Source organism: Staurois parvus, unplaced genomic scaffold, assembly GCF_062004578.1.
Source record: "Staurois parvus isolate SC_StPar_1 unplaced genomic scaffold, SC_StPar_1.0 ptg000444l, whole genome shotgun sequence".
NCBI lineage: Eukaryota > Metazoa > Chordata > Amphibia > Anura > Ranidae > Staurois > Staurois parvus.
The window spans coordinates 2,596,049-2,618,619 of record NW_028318240.1 but is presented as its reverse complement, the minus strand read 5'-3'; the positions used below and the strand labels follow the sequence as shown (position 1 = coordinate 2,618,619).

Below are 22,571 nucleotides of genomic sequence, written 5' to 3'. Positions count from 1 at the left end.
CTGGGCCGGAATCATGGGAACAGAGCTGGTCGGCCCCTTTAGGGGCCCCGAAGGTGTAAAGATGACCACTGCAAAGTATGTGGAGTTTATGACTGACCACTTTCTTCCCTGGTACAGAAGGAAGAACTATGCTTTCCGTAATAAAATCATCTTCATGCATGACAATGCACCATCTCATGCTGCAAAGAATACCTCTGCATCAATGGCTGCTATGGGGATAAAAGGAGAGAAAGTCATGGTGTGGCCTCCATCCTCCCCTGACCTCAATCCTATTGAGAACCTTTGGAGCATCCTCAAGCAAAAGATCTATGAGGGTGGGAGGCAGTTTACATCCAAACAGCAGCTCTGGGAGGCTATTCTGACATCTTGCAAACAAATTCAAGCAGAAAGTGTCCAAAAACCCACAAGTTCAATGGATGCAAGACTTGTGAAGCTGCTATCAAATAAGGGGTCCTATGTTACAATGTAACGTGACCTGTTAAAATGTTTAAAAAGTTCAAATGTTGTTAAAAGTTTGATTGAAATAGCTTTTGATTTCAGTAAATATGCTGCAAACACAACAAATGACAATTTTCAGTTCTTTACAACCTATAAAGTATTTTGAAACTTACTGTGCGGAATAATTTGGAACAGTCATTGTAAGTGTTTTATGTTTAACAAAAATCCTGTTATCATTAGGAAGTTTGTTCAATAAAATGTGAATTGTACTCTTAATAGTTGATAACATGAGAATTATGCTGACTGTTATTTACATCAATTATTTAGGTAAATGAGAAAAATCTAATTTGCATAATAAGTTGGAACAGGGTGTATTTATATATTGCAATCATATCTCCTCTTAAGAGTCTTTTCTCCAAGGAGAATAAGTTAAATTTAGTCATTCCTCGTAAATGAGGTCCTCCAGTCCCCTTCAAGTGAGGTCCTCCAGTCCCCTTACACTATATAATCAAAAGGTTGTTTTGGGGAGTTTTTTTTTATCATGGGTATTACTATAGCATTGCCCCCACTTTCTCCTTTGAGCTGCAACAGACTACCCTTCTGGGGAAGATTTTTTCAAGACTTTGGAGTGTGTCCAGTGGCGTATCATCTATGGGTGCAATGTGTGTGGTGCACATGGACTCTGAGGGGAGTGGGTCCACTTTGTCCTCACACTTTGCACCCATGGTCAGTCTGTCCCCCAATACAATCCCCCTGGGGGACAGATTGACCCAGGTGTGATGGATTATACTGGATTATACTGGGAACCAGATTGGCCTGAGGGAAGGGGAAAGTCTGACTGACCTTGGCGGATTGTACTATGGGAGACAGACTGACCTGGGGGGATTATACTGAGGAACAGATTGACATGGGGGAGTTGTACTGGGGGACAGATTGACCTGGGGGGATTATACCGGGGGACAAACTGGTCTGGGGGGAATTTTACTTGGGGACAGACTGACCCAGGTTGAAAGGATTATAAAGGGGGACAGACTAACCGGGGGGGATTATACTGGGGACAGGATGACCCAGGCTGAAAGGATTATACAGGGGGACAGATCAGGGGCGGACTGACAACTCATGGGGCCCCCGGGCAATAGGGGATCATGGGGTCCATGTGTCCTTGCCCAAATTCAAAAAGCCTATGAAAAAGGTACCAAGGGCATCTCATGGGGCCCCCTACTGACCTCGGGCCCTCGGGCAGTGCCCGAGTTTCCAAATGGTCAGTCCACCCCTGGGACAGATTAACCTGGGGGGATTATACTGGGAGTAAGACTAATTTGTGGGGATTATACTGGGGGACAGATTGACCTGGGGGTATTATACTGAGGGACAGATTAACCTGGGGGGATTATACTGGGGGATAGAGTGACTTGGGGTGAATTAAACTGGGGGACAGACTGACCCAGGTGGGAACTATTATACTAGAGGACAGACTGACCTGGTGGAGATTATACAGGGGGACATCCTAACCTAGGTATGGCGATTATACTAGGGTACAGATTGACCCAGTTAGGAAGGATTATACTGGGGGATACACTGACCTGGGGAGGATTATACTGGGGGACAGATTGACCCAGTAGGATGGATTATACTGGGGGATACACTGACCTGAAGAGGATTATACTGGGGGACAGATTGACCCAGTGGGATGGATGATACTGGGAACCAGATTGGCCTGGGGGAGGGGAAAGGATTATGCTGGTGAACAGACTGACCTGGCAGGAAGGATTATACTGGGGGACAAATTGACCTGAAGAGGGTGGGGATTATACTGGGGGACAGATTGCCCTAGGATGATTATACTGGGGGGAACTATTTTATGCAACCATCTCCCTTAAGCCCCTCCCACCATTTATGCAATTTTCCCACACCCCCTGTTTACCATGGTGCGCTTGGTACCCTTCTCCTTGGTGTGCCTAAAGGTGCCCCAGGTTCTTTACAATCCTAGCAACATCCCTGGTCCAATGAAAACTATGCCCACTCTTCACTATGGCATTCTAAACACACCACCTTTTTTTTAATTATGAAACAATGGGGTCTAACAAACAATCTTGGCCTTTGTATGCTGTACCATCAACAGTACTCTTCAGCTAAATCTATTGAACTCAATCATTTGAAAGAGTATATCAAGGTATATTTTGGAGCATATAATGTAAGTACATACTGTACATCAAATGAAAATCAATAGAAAAGAGCTTTACAGCTAGATGACTCAATGCTATGAATATGCTGGCTCAGCATGTGCAGTACCCACAAAAATGTATACAAGAGGTAACATACAACAGACCCATTCAAGGGAAACTGATATTCTTTGATATTTGAGTTTGTATTGCCGCTCCTGTCTGTGCTGTGAGCTCTCCCCCCTTCATCTACTGTTGACTGGTGCCCCTTAGATAGGAGATGATTGGGAATCTCAAAAGAGATACAAAAAAAAAAAAAAAATTTTCATAGAAATTATAAATGATGCTTTTGGCCTTCACTGTCCCCTAACCTAAAGTAACCCCACTTTAAACCCCAAACTAGATGAGTGAAATCAGAAATCTGTTATGTAAAACTTATTGCTTAAATCATATTAAAATGAGAGTTTTTGTAATATTGAGTGTCGATTTTGAAAATACCGCATAAGGAAACACGTATTTACTATGATCACCATTTCCATCTAGTGGCCACATTGTGGTATTTTCCTGATACGCTCTATTCTTTACAAATGAATACCATTTGACCTGGAGAGAAAATAGCTTAATGACATTTGATTTTGCCCAGATTTGCACAGAATGAATGAATGTATATGCAGTTTCACAGGACAAATAGCTATTTTTTTTATATATAAATACACCCTTTACACAGGACTAGAGACCTCAAATTATGAAGCCAGAGGGTCAGTATATAAACCAAGTAGCTTGTGTTTTCCGTTTATGATCAGCAGTGACATTATTAGGATGGGAAGTAAATGGAAATCTCCAAGAGGTACGCAGACATCAATAAAATATTATTTATGGGAAAATGATGGGATATTTGTCTGCGTTCCCTATAAAGATGTTCCCTCACTTCCTATTTTAATGGAATAAGTCACTCGAACAGGAAGAGATGGCAAATCACCCAATGTGGCCTCAGGCAGCAAAAAAAAAAAATCTTGTTAGAGGTTCTGATCCATTTCCCATAATCTCTTATATTATTTTTGAAATATTTGGTGGCAGTTTATTTCAGTTAAAGTTAATGAAAGTAAAAATTCAAAGGTGACAACACAATCTGTTATCCATTTACACCATGCTATTATATTACACTTTATCTACAGGCGTACCTCAGTTTACGAATTTAATTAGTTCTGCGGGACTTTTCGGATTGTGAAAAATTCGTAAACGAAACCCGGTTTCCCATAAGAATGCATTGAAAACCAATTAATCTGTTCCGAAAGACAGAAAAAAGTAAAAAAAAGTCTATTTGTTCAAAATTCTTTATATAGTGTGCTTTAAAGGCATAAATACTGTACAGGGACATGATTAAAATTTAATTTGTAAATGCATTGAAAACCAATTAATCCGTTTTGGAAGTCAGAAAAAAGTAAAAAAAAGTCTTATCTGTTCAAAACTCTTTATAAAGTGCACTTTAAAGGCATAAATACTGTACAGGGACATGATTAAAAATTAATTCTTAAAGGCATTGAAAACCAATTAATCCGTTCCGGAGGTCAGAAAAAAGTAAAAAAAAAGTCTTATCTGTTCAAAACTCTTTATAAAGTGCACTTTAAAGGCATAAATACTTTACAGGGACATGATTAAAAATGAATTCTTAAAGGCATTAAAAAAACAATCCATTCCGGAGACAGAAAAAAGTAAAAAAAAAGTCTTATCTATTCAAAACTCTTTATGAAGTGCACTTTAAAGGCATAAATACTGTACAGGGACATGATAAAAAAAAAATTCTTAAAGGCATTGAAAACCAAGTAATCCATTCCGGAGGTCAGAAAAAAGTAAAAAAAAAGTCTATCTGTTCCAAACTCTTTATAAAGTGCACTTTAAAGGCATAAATACTGTACAGGGACATGATTTAAAAATAATTTGTAAATGCATTGAGAACCAATTAATCTGTTCCGGAGGTCAGAAAAAAGCAAAAAAATAAAGTCTTTTATCTGTTCAAAACTCTTTATGAAGTGCGCTTTAAAGGCATGGATTGAAAAGCAATTAATCCGTTCGTATTGTGAAAAAAATTTGGAAACTGAGGCATTATTTTCAATGGATTTTCATTCATAAACCGAAAATTACGTTAACCGAGGCGTTTGTAAACCGAGGTACGCCTGTACTAGAAATCCGCATGACATTCCATCCCATTTCCATCATTATCGTTTCCTCTTTGTATTGGACTATTTTGGGGTGTTCTGCCACCTACTGGTTAATTAGTGGTACAAAACAAAAAAAAACATTTAGTATAGTCCCATATGGAGATCAAACTCTGGTTCACACTGAATGCAACTTTGAAATCGCACTACTTCACTTGAAGTAGCATGATTTCAGAGATGCAGATCAATGCGATTTGTACCTTCGATTTCACTGTGGCTTGCAAATTAATTTAACAGAAGTCAATGCAAGTCGCAATGAAATTGGAACTATTTTTGAAATTGTCCTACTGATTATTATTATTATTATACAGGATTTATATATTATTATTATAATACAGGATTTATATAGCGCCAACAGTTTGCTCAGCACTTTGCAATATAACGGGAGACAATACAGCAACAATACAGTTCAATACAAGAGGGCTAGGAGCAGGGGCGGACTGACAACTCATGGGGCCCCCGGGCAATAGGGGATCATGGGGCCCCTGTGTCCTCACCCACACTCAAACCACACCCAAAAAAGCCTATAAAAGGTACCAGGGGCATCTCATGGGGCTCCCTACTGACCCCGGGCCCTCAGGCAGTTCCCAAGCGCCCGAATGGTCAGTCCGCCCCTGGTTAGGAGGGCCCTGCTCCTTGGAGCTTACAATCTAAGATTAGGACAGGGCCATAGAAATACATTAGATGTGACTTCAGGTGGGATTTGTAAATCGCACGTCGCTCCAGTGTGAACTAGGACTAAGTCACCGGTCACACTGCTGCAATTTGTTTGCAATTTCAAACGTAGTTTTCCCAATGCTCACGTTCCTGCAAGTGTTTGGGTGCTGTAGTGACTACGGGCTGGGAACCGCAGACAATCCAGAAAGAAAAATGTCACCAGCACACCAAGGAATCCTCAAAAGGGTCCGAAGCTTTATTTAGTGGTCACAAAATATCAACAGCGGCAAATTTTCGAACATATTGTCTCATTGTTAGTATCAGGGGAAGGATTTGTGCCCTATCATTGGTGTCCATAGTAAGAATAGCACCCTGCTATTGGTGTCAGTGGGAGGAATAGTGCCTTATCATTGGTGTCTGTGGGAGGAATAGTGCCCCATCATTGGTGTCAGTGGGAGGAATAGTGCCCCATCATTGGTGTCAGTGGGAGGAATAGTGCCCCATCATTGGTGCAGTGGAAGGAATAGTGCCCCATCATTGGTGTCAGTGGGAGGAATAGTGCCCCATCATTGGTGTCAGTGGGAGGAATAGTGCCCCATCATTGGTATCAGTGGGAGGAATAGTGCCCCATCATTGGTATCAGTGGAAGGAATAGTGCCCCATCATTGATATCAGTGGGGGGAATAGTGCCCCATCATTGGTATCAGTGGGAGGAATAGTGCCCCATCATTGGTATCAGTGGGAGGAATAGTGTCTCATCATTGGTATCAGTGGGAGGAATAGTGCCCCATCATTGGTATCAGTGGGAGGAATAGAGCCCCATCATTGGTATCAGTGGGAGGAATAGTGCCCCATCATTGGTATCAGTGGGAGGAATAGTGCCCCATCATTGGTATCAGTGGGAGGAATAGTGCCCCATCATTGGTATCAGTGGGAGGAATAGTGCCCCATCATTGGTATCAGTGGGAGGAATAGTGCCCCATCATTGGTATCAGTGGGAGGAATAGTGCCCCATCATTGGTATCAGTGGGAGGAATAGTGCCCCATCATTGGTGTCAGTGGGAGGAATAGTGCCCCATCATTGGTGTCAGTGGGAGGAATAGTGCCCCATCATTGGTATCAGTGGGAGGAATAGTGCCCCATCGTTGGTATCAGTGGGAGGAATAGTTTCCCATCATTGGTATCAGTGGGAGGAATAGTGCCTCATTATTGGTATTCGTGGGAGGAATAGTGCCCCATCATTGGTGTCAGTGGGAGGAATAGTGCCCCATCATTGGTGTCAGTGGGAGGAATAGTGCCCCATCATTGGTGTCAGTGGGAGGAATAGTGCCCCATCATTGGTGTCAGTGGGAGGAATAGTGCCCCATCATTGGTGTCAGTGGGAGGAATAGTGCCCCATCATTGGTGTCAGTGGGAGGAATAGTGCCCCATCACTGGTGTTAGTGGAAGTAATAGTGCCTCATCATTGGTGTCCATGGAAGGAATAATGTCGCATTGTTGGTATCAGTGACAGGAATTATGCCCCATTTTTGGTCTCTGTGGGAGGAATACTGCCTTGTATCTGTGGTAGGAATGGTGCCCCAAGGGCCGGATAAAAGCAAACAAAGGGCCACATCTGGCCCCCGGATCGCAGTTTGGGGACCACTGAGCTACAGCATTCTCTAAGAGTGTAGATTCTTCTGTTGCCAATGCAGCTATGGGCTATGACATACATCCTAGATTGAGCACCAGCTCCACCGAGGGTGGTCACTTGCTGATGTGGCAGAATCCACAGGATGCTCAAAGCAGAACTCCAGGCAAAGCGTTGTTTGTAATATTAATTTAAAATGCATTTATAAAATGATGTATATTTTGTTCTATGAATGACTGCTATAAAATATTATATTTTACTTTATTTGTTTAGAAGCTTCTGGTGTATTTCTCTTTCTTGTCCCTGAAAAAGATTCAAAATGTGAATTGAAACGCGTTGGGGCTATATCAATTTTGGAGATAATTCTCTTGAGTACAGATGAAGCAGTTTCCTTTGGCATTGATCCCTATGTATATCCCATGTTGTCATTTCATTTATGATGTGTGTTTTAGCTATTTTTAGGATAAGAATAAAACTCTATTTAACCAGTTATTGTTATTAAATTATGGTGCTGGGAAAGTCATTTTCCTAAAAGTATGTCTTTAGAAAGATTTGATCGTCATGATCAAACACGTCAAGAATAATTACCTAAGCCTGTAATATACCAATGCTTAACCACTTCCCGTCTGGCCGCTGTATATAAACAACCGGACAGTGGCAGTGCAGGGGCGGGTTGCCGTTCATAAACGGCACCCGCCATTTTGGATTGTGCTCGCTCCCTGGGAACACACGGCACAGCGATCCAGTGCCCACTGTGTCCTCCGGAAACAAAGGAACACCGATCGCTGTACGTGACCTCTGTGTGAGGTCCCGATCATGTGATCACTGATTGGCCAATCAGTGATCACATGAATAAGTGTAAGCAAGATATCACTTCTGACATCATTGCTTACTATGTATCAAATCTGTGAATGATCACAGAGATCACATGGTACAAGGCTATTCACAACAGCCTTGTACCATGTGACAAGCTGTGACCAATCACAGCTCTCACAATATTTCTCAATGGCTGCAAGAATGCAGCTAGAGAGAAGGAGAAATGATTGCTTTTACAGCCTTTATGGGTATAAAAGCAATCAGTGTAAAAAAAAAAAAATCTTCATCACCCCCTACAAGTAGTACAGTGTCGCTATGGTGACACTGTACTGCTAGGGTGACAGTATGTTTTAAAAAAAAAAACATAAATAATAATTTAAAAAAATAAAATAAAAATGTAAAACAAATTTTTGAAAAAATGTATAGTTTTTGGTTAAAAACTAATTTGGTTTTTTTTTTTTGCTTAAAAGATAACTGAATAAATTGTGGCCAAGATTTTTGAAGAAAGATTATTTATTTGCAAAATTTTATAAGGTAAACACTTTTTTTCTAAATTTTCTGAATTTTTCATATATATAGCAAAAAAAATAAAAATCCCAGTGGTGAATAAATACCACCAAAATAAAGTTTCATCTGTCTAAAAAAAATGCTAAAAAAATTCATATGGGTACAGTGTTGCATGACCGCGCAATTGTCATTCAAAGTGTGACAGCGCTGAAAGCTGGAAATTGGCCTGGACAGGAAGGGGGTGAAAGTGTCCGGACTGGAAGTGGTTAAGAAACAGCATGGTCTCTAAGCAGATCTCAGAGTCTATATGGCATATTGTTCATTCTGAGTGCAAAGATGACGTTCTTTCTTAGGTGCAGCAGATAGCACAGAGTATGTAGAAGGCTTTAGAAATCTATTTTTATACTGTTCTGCTTCAAATGCCTATATATGCAATGCCTTACCTCCTATACCCAGTCTGTAGAGACCAGTGGTTCTCAACCTTCCTAATGCTGCGACCCTTTAATACAGTTCCTCATGTTGTGGTGACCCCCAACCATAAAATTATTTACCCAGTAATTATAATTCATGAAGTATCGTTTTACCTCCAATACTGCTGCTTTCAACACAGTAGCTGCTTTTAACAGAGTAGCTGCTTTTAACACTGTAGCTGCTTTCTACACTGTAGCTGCTCTTTACACATCAGAAAAATGTGTATTCTAATGGTCTTAGGCGACCCCTGTGAAAGGGTTCGTTCGACTCCCAAAGGGGTCGTGACCTACAGGTTGAGAACCACTGGTATAGACAATATAGCCACTTGCTATTGATTTTGAGTTGACAAAATCCACAGGCAGCTTAACTCTTCAATAAGACACAGAAGTTAAAGCCAACTATTTTCATTTAGTTAAATATAATACAAATATTTTTTCACAGTCTTTTGACATATAGGAAGACTTTCACAAGCCCTGTTTCTGCAGTGTAAAATGAAATGAACTGTATAACGGGGTGAGGTAGGGAATGTCTTAAATGCTGTCTGAATGGCAGCAAACAGGAGGAACAGTGGAATGTACCAACATCATGAAAAAAAATGAAAACTCTTCTGCGGCAGCATGTAGAACTAATTACAGGCAGCAAGCTGACATTTCCTATCACTGTCTCCACCAGAGACTCCAAGAATGCAGAAGGTAATGAAGATCCAGTCGGAAAGTTCCACAGGGCCATCAGCTCCTCACACATCAGCAAAATATATTGAAGTCAAGGCTCAAGACATGACATGATGTAAAATACTGTATAAGCACTGGCAGATGGCTGGAATGGTTTCAATATTGTCCCACACGTTATTCCACTGTACAGATTATGATGTTACCCGTGGTCTTGGTATAGGCATCTAGGACAACAGAAATGTAATTAAGACCTGTACTTTGGAGAATTAATTCATTTGTCAATGTATCAGATAAATCCTGAAGCAGGGTACAGATATTTCATCATAGTGGTCAGTACTCTAGTATCTACTGTCATATAAGTCTATGAGAACCAGGGGCGGACTGACCATTCGGGTACTCGGGCACTGCCCGAGGGCCCGGGGTCAGTAGGGGGCCTCATGAGATGCCTTTCATAGGCTTTTTTGGGTGTGGTTTGAGTGTGGGTGAGGACACAGGGACCCCATGATCCCCTATTGCCCGGGGGCCCCATGAGTTGTCAGTCCACCCCTGATGAGAACCATCACCCTGGTATGGACAGTCTTCATTCTAAATACCCTGTATAAGAAAGATGTCTATACTTACCTATTCTAAGGGCGCTCCAGTCGGCTTCAGTGTAGAGGAGGGATGGACGACAATGGGTATCCCATAGTAAGTCCATGGGTGACGTCACCCCCAGGCAGTGTCGGGACAAGGTCATCTAGCTCCCTGGGCAAAGATGCCAAATGGTGTTCCCCCTCTCCAGAATGTTTGAGCATTATGTGTCAGGAAAAATCCCCTCCCTCCCCCCCAAAAAGTGTGATCACTAATCTGCACGCTTACACCCAAGCACAAATTCTCTTTGCAAGCCAAAATCCTCTCCAAACAAAAATCCCCCCTTTTCCAGTACAACCCCCCACTGCTGAAATCCCCAACCCAGCACAAATTTTCGCTTCCACCATCCCCCCTCCAAACCTCAAATCCTCTCCCTCCAGAGGCGGACTGACCATTTGGAAACTCAGACACTGCCTGAGGGCCCGGGGTCAGTAGGGGGCCCCATGAGATGCCCCTGGTAACTTTTTCATAGGCTTTTTTGAATTTGGGCAAGGACACAGGGGCCCCATGATCCCCTATTGCCCAGGGGCCCCATGAGTTCTCAGTCCGCCCCTGTCTCCCCCCCAACCCCCCTCCTAGCACAAATCCTCCACCTCAACCCCAACCCCCAATGCAAATCCCCCTCCTAGTACAAATCCCCTCTTCGAGTACAAATCTCCACTCGCAACATAAGTCCTCTTCCCCCATCCCCCCTCTACCCCTCAAATTTCCCCTCTGAACATAAATCTTCTCCCCCCCAAAACTATCCTCCTAACACAAATCCTCCACATCAAAGCTCCCCTCCTAATGCAAATCCCCCCTCCTAGTACAAATCCCCTCACCGAGTACAAATCCCCAATGCTAGCATATGTCCTCTTCCCCATCCCCCCTTTACCCCTCAAATTTCCCCTTTGAACATAAATCTTCTCCCACCCCAAACTGCCCTCCTAACACAAATCCTCCCCATAAAATCTCCCCATCCTAATGCAAATCCTCCCTCCTAGTAAAAATCCCCCCTCCTAGCACGAATCCTCTTCCCCCATCCCCCCTCCCAGCACAAATCCCCCCAAATCATCCCTCCTAGCACACTCCCCCCAGCACATATCCTTTTCCCCCTAAAAAAATGTTGCATCCTAAAATAAATCATATGTCACTGCAGCCCCTTGAATTTTCGCCTCCCAGTCAGGGGCGGACTGACAACTCATGGGGCCCCCGGGCAATAGGGGATCATGGGGCCCCCAGGCAATAGGGGATCATGGGGCCCGTGTCCTTGCCCACACTCAAAAAAGCCTATGAAAAAAGGTACCAGGGGCATCTCATGGGGCCCCCTACTGACCCCGGGCCCTTGTGCAGAGCCCAAGTTTCCAAATGGTCAGTCCGCCCATGCTCCCAGAACAAATCTTCCTCCCTCAATTCCCCCTCCTAACACAAATACTCTCATCTCAAGCACAAATGTTTATTACACTGAATCTGCTCTCATTACGATTGCCAGCTTGTAGGTAGGAGCTCTCCACGCAGAACCCCCCTTCCTCCTACACCTCACATGATACCACAGTGCCCAGGGCAGCTGCCCCTCCTGCCCACCCCTTTTCCAGGCCCTGCCTCCAGGCATTGTAGCCATTGTTAGTTTCAATGCCTATTCACTGAAGCTGGCTTTCACTCTCTCCTCTTCACTGAAGCTGGCAGCTGAAGAGCTCATGCACCTTCTAAATAGGTAAGTATAGACATCTTTCCTTTCCAGGGTAGTCAGGGTAGGCTTAGCATGGGGGTGGGAGCAGGTTTAAGCTTTGTATTTGACTGGACTTTTGACAATTCATGGGCCCCTGGGCAATAGGGTATCATGGGGCCCCTGGGTCCTCACCCACACTCAAACCACACCCAAAAAAGCCTATGAAAGGTACCAGGGGCATCTCATGGGGCCTCCTACTGACCCTGGGCCCTCGGGCAGTGCCCCAGTTCCCGAATGATCAGTCCACCTCTGGTTAAAGCTAAATTCTATCTAGGAAAAATGAAATTAGGAAGGATTTTTATATCAGAAGAAACATAATGGGGTTGGTTTACTAAAACTGGGGAGTGCAAAAATCTGGTGCAGCTGTACATGGTAGCCAATCAGCTTCTAATGTCAGCTTGTTCAATTAACAAAAAACTGGAAGCGGATTGGTTTATATGCAGAGCTGCACACGATTTTGCACTCTTCAGTTTCAGTCAATCAACCCCAATATGTCTCTTCTGCACTAAGTACTTTATACTTGTTGGCTCTCAAACTTCTCATGGGCGGGAGTTATGTCAAACAAGGTGGACCAATCAAGATGGCCTAAGATGCTGACCCTAGAAGAAAAGATGGGCAAAGATCTCGAAACTAGGAAAGGTAGCTTATAGATATCACGGGAAGGGTGGGACTGTGTATGTAAACCCTAACAATTAACTTCTCTTATTAAGGTTTGCTTAATATGCCATTGAAGTGTGTTACTAGATCTGTTCCGAAAGTGCACAAAACTCTTCACCATGCTCAGGAGCATGCTGACCATCTCCTCTTCCCCATCATGTGTCTTACCTTTTCCTCCTAGGCGCCCATGATCACCATGGTGTAGACATTTTGTTACGTATCAAAATTTGCATTATTGTGATATTCATATGTATCCGAATCTCTGAATCATAATAGTAACTAATTTCAATGAATCCAAAATAAATTATAACGAAACAATGAGTTCATTCGTATTTATTTGTTTCATTAATGCAATAGTTTGGGCCTTTTGATCATGTTGGAAGCTTCCAAAATAATGTCATGACATTTCAGATTGATTCGGTCCATTTTATATTCTAATAATCAGCCAATTCTTTTTGTATTAACATTTTTTCAATATTATAATGCAATTAAATGCAATACATGTGAAGTGGAAACATATTTCAATAAATACAGTAAGGTATAAAAGTAAAATAAGAAGATGATTCCTACTTATTGTGTTTGGGTTGGATGGAAGTGGATCTATCAGAACCTCCGAATCATAACATATTGAATGAATCCAAAATTAATTCTGTTAATTCATTACTTTTGGATGCACGCATCTCCAGTCGATATCGTCCAATCAGGTCATTCCATTTTTCTTTGTGGGTTGGACTAGCAGGGATGACTCAGAGTGCATACATAATCTCCCAAAATAACGAATTAACATTAAAATGAATATAATTGTAATGCCCTCCAGGTTAGTTAGATAATTTTTTGGTTAGATAGAGGCTGAGTAGCAGCCTGGGGATGAGTCAGCCTGGGAGTGAGGTAGTGAGGTTACCTCAGGACACAGGGGTGGACTGACAACTCATGGGGCCCCCGGGCAATAGAGGATCATGGGGCCCCTGTGTCCTCGCCCACACTCAAACCACACCCAAAAAAGCCTATGAAAGGTACCAGGGGCATCTCATGGGGCCCCCTACTGACCCCCGGGCCCTCGGACAGTGCCCAAGTTCCCAAATGGTCAGTCCGCCCCTGTCAGGAGAGGCTGCGAGGCTCTAACAGATCAGGGCTTCTGGAGCACTCCCACCTTTCCAGAAACCTATGAGATTTCTGGAGGAGGGGAGGAGGTCCAGATCTGCATGTCTGAGGGACCCTGGCCAATCCCCTAGCAGGAGGCTGGGCATGACCAGAACAACCCTCAAATGTGGAAGAACCTGGGGGGAGGCAGGCAGTGCCGGGGGGAAGATTGATTGAGGAAGGCTGGTGTGTGAAGCCTGTGAGGGGGCCCTAGGGAGGGGAGCACACCTACAGGCTGGTTGCTGGAAATGAGGATCTCCACTGCCTCAACATCTTTAAGGGATGACAGCCTGTGTAGCAGGGAAGGAGCCAGTCCAACATAAGGCCTGAAGGCAGCCACCAACCCACCAAGCTAACAGGAGAGGACAGTGTAAGTACTCTTACACCCCCTGGGCCAGATAAGGGGAGAGGGCAGTCAGGTGCAAGACCCAACTAGCTTCTCATTTGGGACTCTTCTAACAGCTCTTTGGCCCCCTTGCCCAGGGATACCCTCAGGCATGTGGATAAAGAGGAGGAATAACCCTGGGTCTGAGGAGGTACACCGAAGAGCCTTTGGTGCTCTTCAAGGAAAGACTGTTGCTAATCCAAATCTTTGTACATAGTTGCTAAGGAGTTGTCCTCAAATTCCACAGTTCCTCGAGCATCCTATATACCCCTAGATCCCATCCAAGTTGTTAACTCCTCAATAAATCACAAAACCAAGCTCAAGGACTGTTCACTGACTCCAGTGTGCAAAGTGTGAAAATGTGTGTTGCCTGGCCATGCAGAGCAGGGGGGACCCAATTCAAATCCAGTGGCCCCTAAGGGGGTAGTGCTACACAAATACTGTATGACATAAGACATAAAGTGACACAAATGTCCTCTTGGACTAGGAAGGGCAAAAGCAAAACTCTTTGAGTCAGTGCTCAAGCTTCTTAGTCCAGGGCATCCTGGGATAAGTAGTGCCCATGTTCCAGCTTTCAAGATAACAGTACACTGCTCTTGTATCTCAGGGTTGATTCATACTTGTTAATATTGTAAAAGCAGCCTTATTAATATAGTGTGGAGTGTAGCGAGAGTACGTCTCTCTGGTGATTTGCTCTTACCTTACACCGTGGGCTCACTTTCACATTCACCTTCTCCTTTGTGGACGTGAAGGTTCCATCTGGACCTTGGGAGAGAGCATTAAAGAAGAATGAGAGCAAGCATTGAATAATTAAATGCAGTGGCTGCATTAGCCTTGTTTTAGGATTTAATCCTTTATTTTTACCAGGTGATTAGATGATTTAGCCATTAACACACATCCAGTCTTATGCAGGCCATACATGGGTGAAATTCCGAAAGTATTTTCTTTCAAAACTCGTAACTAAGAATTTTTGTTCGAATTTCACACCATTAGAGGGCTGCAGCACCGGCCGTTTTTTGTGCGGCCATTGAATTTGAAATTTTTTGAAAAACAAACAAATTTCTAATCATTGATGGGAGAATCTTGCAAGAAGTATAATCAAAAAGGAAAAGAGCAAGAGCTGTGATCTGGAAAGAATAGATTTGCAGCTACGAAAATTCTTTTTTGTAGAAACATGAGGTGAAATTGAAGGCTTTTTTGGAAGTCAATGGTAGTACCATTGGATAACAAAACGCACAAAATTTCTGATTTTCGAAAGAAAATTAATTCAAAATTCAGAATGGCCTGCCTTATGCAAGCCATAGACGGGTCGAAAATCGGGCCGATTTGTCAGGCGAAAAAAACAATCGGCCGATTTTCGCACCATTAGTGGGTTAATTGGTCAGCCGTTTTTCGGGGTTTTGGCACATTTTTTTTCTATCGGTAAAGTTGGAAAATTTGCGGCCAATTTTCCCAGCAATGATGGGCAAATCGGCCGTTCGTTTTACCGATTAAAAAATCTGCACATGAGCCGTAACCTGCAAAAAGAAGAAAAAGAAGAAGAAGAAGAAGAAAAATAAAAAGAAGAAAAAGAAGTAGAAGAAAAAGAAGAATTCCAGTCTGCTATAATATTTTATATGAAAAGTATTGCGGTTGCAACAATGTATCTATTTGTATCCAAATAAAAACATCTGCATCCAAAATGGATACAAATGGATACAAATGGATACATTGTTGCAACCGCAATACTTTTTCATGTCAAATATAATAGCAGAGCTCTCTGCAAGGGACAGAAGTAATTAAATGCCGGCCGTAGAAGGGACGAAAATCGGCCAATTTTTTTACCGTTGGTGGTAATGTCGGCCGATCGAACGACCGATTTTTCATTTTTTTTTATAAAAAAACCAGCCGATTTTCGACCCGTCTATGGCCTGCATTAGTCCCCATTCACACCTGAAGCTCAGCATCCAAAATCACATATGAGCACTCAAGACACCTGTAGCTTGATGCCTGAATCTCCAAAAGCTACATGAACTGCTTTTAAGCCTGGGTTCGCACTGAGGACAGCTTTGAAATCATGCAACTCTCATGACTTCAAAGTCAGATATCAGTGCAACTTCAAGGTGCAACTCGAGAAACATATGTGCGACTTCATGCACAGATGCCTATGCTAGTCGCATGCAAAATAAAAAAAGCAGTGCAGGAGTCACTCTGATTAGAACGGTTCCATTGCCAATCATTGGGTGTGACCTGCCATGCGATTTGAACTGTCAAATGCACGACAAGTCGCATCAGTGTGAACAGTGGCTAAGGCATATTTGACCCCACAGACTTCAACGGACACGCCTGAAAATGCTTTATTTGTGAGAGTTTTTTAAAGTGTATTTCAGCCTTCTTTTAGCCTATATTAATGGGTCCCCCACCCCTTAATGCTTTCCTTTGGCTAAAACAAAACCTCCTGAAGCTTGAATACATATGTAAAATGCTTGTAATACACTTCCAAATTGTTTTTATACACTTGCAAAAACACTCAAAAACACCATAATAAAAATGCCTGAAAAATCGCAGCCTTGGGTGGTTCCACTCCACTGGAGGAGCAACAGAGACACCCTTAGACAGCAGCATTGTCAGCTCGGAGAGAAGGTAGTGTTAGGCTTAGGGGCAGACTGACAACTCATGGGGCCCCCAGGTAATAGGGGATCATGGGGCCCCTGGGTCTTTGCCCAAACTCAAAAAAGCCTATGAAAAAGGTACCAGGGGCATCTCATGGGGCCCCCTACTGACCCCGGACCCTCGGGCAGTACCTGAGTTTCCAAATGGTCAGTCCGCCTCTGGTTAGGCTCCATTTACACCTCAACATTTTGTAAATGTGTGCTAAATTGCACGTATTTGCATGCGTTTACGAAATGAGTGAAAAACACAAATCATTGTCAATGGCATCCGGAATACGTCAAGCAGACACATGTTTTTCTGCATGGAAAATGTGCAACAAACATGCAGTTTAAAAAACATTTTAAGAAAATTGAATGTGGCAAAAAGCTACAACATCTACTTTGCAGGGTTTATCAAACATTGGGCAGCCCATTGTAATGAATATGCTACCCTATGCGTGTCACATGAAAATGCGCACAAAATCGCACATTTGCAAAAAAAGCTAGCTGTAATGCCTTAGATGTACTAGCCTTAGATGGATTTTGCTAATGAATTAAAGCCAAGCTCCAGCTAACACCTTTTTAAGCATTTTTTTTTCTTTTGGGATAAAGGTTTTATATAAATTAAGAGGTTAATGCAGAAATTGTGAATTTGCTTATAAAATAAAGGATAACAAATCAATGTTACACTAATGGAGCTGCATTCATAGACAAAGTTATATTGGCAACTTACCAAACATTTTACTATCAATTTTCGGATTCCAGAATCTTCTTTGTATCTTTAGGTGCTTTTTCCAACCAAACCCATACCAGTGCCTACTGCCATCATCTTCTAGTAACCTGTATGTATCATGGTAAAGAAAAGAGAGAATGGAGGAGAGAAGAGTAGAGGGGAGGAAAGGAGAGAAGAAGAGAGGAGGAGAGGAGGGGAGGAAAGGAGAGGAGGGGAGGGGAAGGGAGAGGAGAGATGACAAAGGAAGAGGATAGGAGAGAAGGAAAGAAGGGGAAGACATGAGACATAAGAAGAGCAGAGAGAAGAGGGGGGTAGGAAGGGAAAGAGAGGTGAAGAAAGTGAAAGAGAGGAGAAGAAGAAAAGCACAGGAGATAGACAGAGAAAGGAAGGAGGAGGAGAGAAAAAAGGTGAAGAGAGGAGAGCAGAGGAGACAGGGAAAGGTAAGGGAAGAGTGGGAGGAGAGGGAGGAAGGCAAAAAGAGGGGAAGAGATAAGGGAAAATGAGAGATGAGGAAAAAACAGAATACAGGAGAGGGGAGGAGACAGGGAGAGGATAAAGAAAGAAGAGATATGAGGAGAAAGGGAAATTAACATAGAAAATAAGAAAAGAATAGTGAGGTTACAGAAGGAAAAGAATGGAGAAGACAAAAAATTGGGAAAGAAGAGAGGGGAAGAGAAGAGAGGGGAAGAGAAGAGAAGAGAAGAGAAGGGAAGAGAAGAGAAGAGAAGGGAAGAGAGGAGAAGAGAAGAGAAAAGAGAAAGGGAGGGGAGAGAGGGAAGGGAAGAGAAGAGAAGAGAAGAGGGGAGGGGAGAAGAGAGGGAAGGGAAGGGAAGAGGATGACCAGAGAGAAGAAAGAGAGAAGGAGAAAGAAGGGAAATTAAGAAGAGAAGGGAAAAAAGGAGGTGAGAAGGGGAGCAGTGAGCAAAGGAGGCAAGAGGAGGGAAGGTAAGGGAGAAGTGAAGATGGGGGAGCAAGAGCAAAATAAAAGAGAAGGGGAGGGCAAATTAAAAGAGAGGAGAGAGGGAAATATATTACAGGAAAGGAGACAGGGGAGACAAGAGAGAGGAATGAAGGAGAAGCGAGAAAGGAAGGTAGAGGGGTAAGAAGGTATCGAAGAGGAAGCAGGGGGAGAAAGAAGAGGAAGATGAGGGAAGAGGAAAGAGAGAAAAGTAGGGGAAGAGAAGAAAAGTGGAGAGGAGAAGGAAGAGGAAGAGAGAAAAACAGGGGAAAGAATGAGAAGCATTGAAGGGAGAGGAGGGGGAAGGAAGGGAAAGAAAAAAAAGGAGAGAGGGAAAAGAAGGGGGCAAGAGGTAAAGAGAGGAGAGAAGGGAAGGAAGTGGAAAGGAAGAAAAGAACAGCATGTGAGAGAGGGTAAATAAAAAATACAATTTAATTAATCACATGTTTTTGTATAGTATACACTCAGAATCCCATCGCATATACACAAGCAAACACACTAGGTCAATTTTGTTCAGAAATCAGTCAGCCCAGTTATACACAATGAAAACAAAAAATATTCAGACAGGCAAAGGGCATTAGTTGACATTGTTTTTAGTCTACAAGGACTGGGCTTTTTTGACAAAACAGTGGTATACACACAATAAGGACATACCAATGGGTTAGAAATTGTCCCACTAGTTGGATAAATGACCTAAAGGTAATTGGGACAACACAAAACTAGCACCTGTTTTAGGTTCCTCACAACTGTTGAGTAGTCATTAGCCGAATGCACCTGATTTTGGTTCATGCGGATTTAGGTGAAGTTCAGATGCTGAACTGAAGTCAATAGGAACACAATATTAGAATCAGCAATGGCCATTTTCTGGGCTAACAGGCAAGTGAATGTGAAACAAATGACATGAGGGGGATTTTGTGAGCACTGACGTGGGGACATGAGCCAAAGCAAATGTGAATGAGTAAGTGCTACATTGTGCACCTACTCTTTCACCAAAAGAGCAAACAGTAAATAAAGACACCACAATTTTTAAGTCCTTTAACACAAAAAGTCTCATGATGTCAATCCATAGTCAATATAGCTCCCCATGAATCACAATGAACAAAGCCCCTCCCCCCAGAAAAAAGTCTGAAAACATGTCTGATCCTGTTGCTCACTTGTTGCAAATGGTAGCTCCCCAGTTGACAGTAAAATGTAAACAAAGGGAAGGATTACACCAGGTGATGTCATTGACCAAATACCGAAACAACCATGTTTGGTCAATTACATCACTTGGGATCCCGTGACATCATTGACCGAATGTGGTCATGTTTATATCTGGTCAATGATGTCACCTAAGAGACCCTGTCCCTTTGTTTACATTTAGCTACCAGTCATAATAAACTAATTGGAACCGGACATGGCATATTTTTCTATCATTGGGTGTCATTCATTGTGATTGATGAGGATTTGCATCCCTGGACCACATGATTGATGGGTCTGGTATAAAATTTGAGGGGGTTCCATGTTTTTTTTTTTCACCATCACCGAGTCTTTGTCTATATTCACCTGTCATAGCTGAAAAGACCAGGTGAGGATATAGTAACTGGTTGTTAAGACTCCAATGGCTGCTGTCTTCCAAACAACCAGCCTGAGAATTAAGCTGTTGCATTTAACAGTGGTAATACACTTCGAACCCTGAGAATTCTCTTCAAATCCATGGTATTGACAAACCCCAATTTTATCCCTAATAAGTATCCTTATTTATTTTTGTAAAAATTACAATTATTTTCACCTCAGTCCAATGAGATTTTGAAAATAAAATTGTCACGAGGCAGAAAAAAAAAGATCAATGTCCTGCAAAGGTTCATTTTTTGAGCCTCGTGGCTTCCACAAAGTAGTAATGGCACCGCTTTTCCAGACAGGTTTTGTAAGGTGGTCCAAAATAGACCAAGGTGGTCCAAAATACTCATTGCTCCTCTAGTCCTTCTACATAAAGGCCATGGCACCCATTTGTTTGTTATACTGTACTACAGTATTTTGCCAAAATTTATGGATACCTGCCGTTCAAGTCTATTTTATAGTCAAAGGATTGTGTTCAGACATTGCCAGTAAAGGGTACTGGTGATGGTACAGCATACAAAGACATTTTAGGCCATTGGGCACTTGCAACCTTGTGAAAACACCACGTGGAAGGCCCTTTTCTATTCCAGCATGACTGTACCCCAGTATACAAAACCAGCTGCAACATGCCATTGTTTGATAAGCTTGGTGTATAGGAACTCAAATGACCTGTGCAGAGCCCTGACCTCAACCTTACTGAATGCCTTTGGGATGAATTGGAATACCAACTGGTAGGTCTTCCTGTTCAATATCAGTACCTGACCTCACAAATGCTCTTTTGGTCTGAATAAGCACACATTTCCACGACCACTCCAAAATCTTGTGGAAAGCCTTCCAAAAAGAGTGGAGGTTGTCATAGCCACAAAGTGGGGCAACACTATAGTAAATGGCCATGGTTTTAGAATCAGATTTCCAACAAACTCACATAGATGTGTTCGCAAACGTTTGGCCATATACTGTATTTCTGAGCAAATATCAAGCAATCTTTTTGCTGGTACTTACATCTCACCGTCTGCAACACGACGCCGACGCCGGCACAAAGCAATGACCACAATAATGATTATGATAACCAGAACGATCAGGCCAACAGTCACTCCTCCAATGACGCCAGGCTTGCTGACTGCTGTCTCACAATGGCTTCCTGTGTACCAGTACTCATCTGAAACATCACAGCTGTGAAGACATGAAGAGAAGAGTTTGTACAACCTGACATTAAAGAACTTGTACTGAGATCATGACAGATAAAGATGACTGCCATTCCCGAACTATCGTTCTCAAATGGCAAAGGGAAGGCTCTGGGATTCCATTACCAAGATTGCAATGGGCCTAATGAGGGACAATGCATATTGTGGCAAACTTGCTCATCCTTGTTGGAGTGGAGTCCCCCTTTTCCACTCTCTTTTTCGTGTTCTGTCCGTTTATTTGAGGCATTCCTCAGGCTCATTCCTACCCTCCTCCCTTCCTGAGAGGCAAACGTTATCTCCTGGCAGATGGCGTGGAACAACCAGGAAGACATGAGAGTGGAGACAGGCCGTCTACTAAAGTGTAACTTTTGTCACCCAAAACGGTGTAAGTCCACATATTATCAAACTGACCAGAGTAAATGCACATTCCTCAGGTCAACTGTATGGTTCATATCATGGGATATGAAGCTGGTAGTTTAGAGTTCCCCAATGACCACTCCCAAAACGTGTAGTCAGAGCCCCCCCCCCTCCCCTTGAGAGGGACTTTCAAGAGAGTTAGAGCTTGTCACACACACTCAGAGATCTCCGAGGTAACATCGTAACAGAGGAGATCAAAGAACCTTTCTGCTCTGCATCTTGGATTTGCAAACCCAGGCATATGGCAAGTAACTTAACCCTGTAATCTTCTTCCTAATTATCTCTTTGCTGTGTCTTTATATACATATATATATATTTTTGTGACATCTCTTTATAAATATTTTATCGCACCTGTTTTGACCCTGTTAGAAATAAATCTTTCTTTCTGAAAGTGTTAAACTGTTTCTAAGCTCTTACTTGCAATTCACGAATCCCTGCCTTTGAAGAGACGCTACTGTTTGTTATATCTCTGTATAGCAGGTCCGCGGGCCGTGCTATATAGATCAATATTTCAATCATTATAGTGTATATTTGATAACGGGAGTTTCCCAGTCTCCGACAAAAGTGGTGGTGGCAGTAGAGGGTTAGTTGCGTAATTAACCCGACCCAGTAACAAGCGCATTCAGGCTGCAGGCACAGACTGTAGACCATTAGCTGGGTAATCGCTGTGTAGGGTGCAGCTGGGTGGGGCCTTGTTACGCGCGTCACACCACGGTTTTGGATGGGCCGGCCCTTCGGTCACGAGTTTGGTGAGAAGGTCTGGGGTCTGACGCCGTGGGCGTGACGTATTACTGTTAGTCGCGGCTATGCGATTGTCACCTGTTGGTGGCGGTGACCGTGGGCCGTGACACATATCCCCAGCTTTGAATATAAAGGTGTTTAATCACTTCATGTCTGGACACTTTCACCCCCTTCCTGTCCAGGCCAATTGTCAGCTTTCAGCGCTATCACACTTTGAATGA

At 42.9% G+C, this 22,571-nt stretch overlaps 1 protein-coding gene across 1 annotated transcript in view; it reads right to left on the bottom strand.

Annotated features, from left to right (window-relative positions):
* Positions 1 to 9,285: 9,285 nt before the first annotated feature.
* The window catches only part of LOC149453952 (mucin-3A-like), a 35,662-nt gene continuing 22,376 nt past the window's right edge, over positions 9,286 to 22,571 (bottom strand). The window contains exons 8-11 of the mRNA XM_089687989.1: positions 21,011 to 21,181; positions 17,452 to 17,558; positions 14,789 to 14,853; positions 9,286 to 9,792 (exon numbers count right to left, since the gene is read on the bottom strand). Of these exons, the coding sequence (XP_089544115.1) occupies positions 9,760 to 9,792; positions 14,789 to 14,853; positions 17,452 to 17,558; positions 21,011 to 21,181 (376 nt within the window). The 3' untranslated portion in view covers positions 9,286 to 9,759. The remainder of the gene's footprint in view (positions 9,793 to 14,788; positions 14,854 to 17,451; positions 17,559 to 21,010; positions 21,182 to 22,571) is intronic.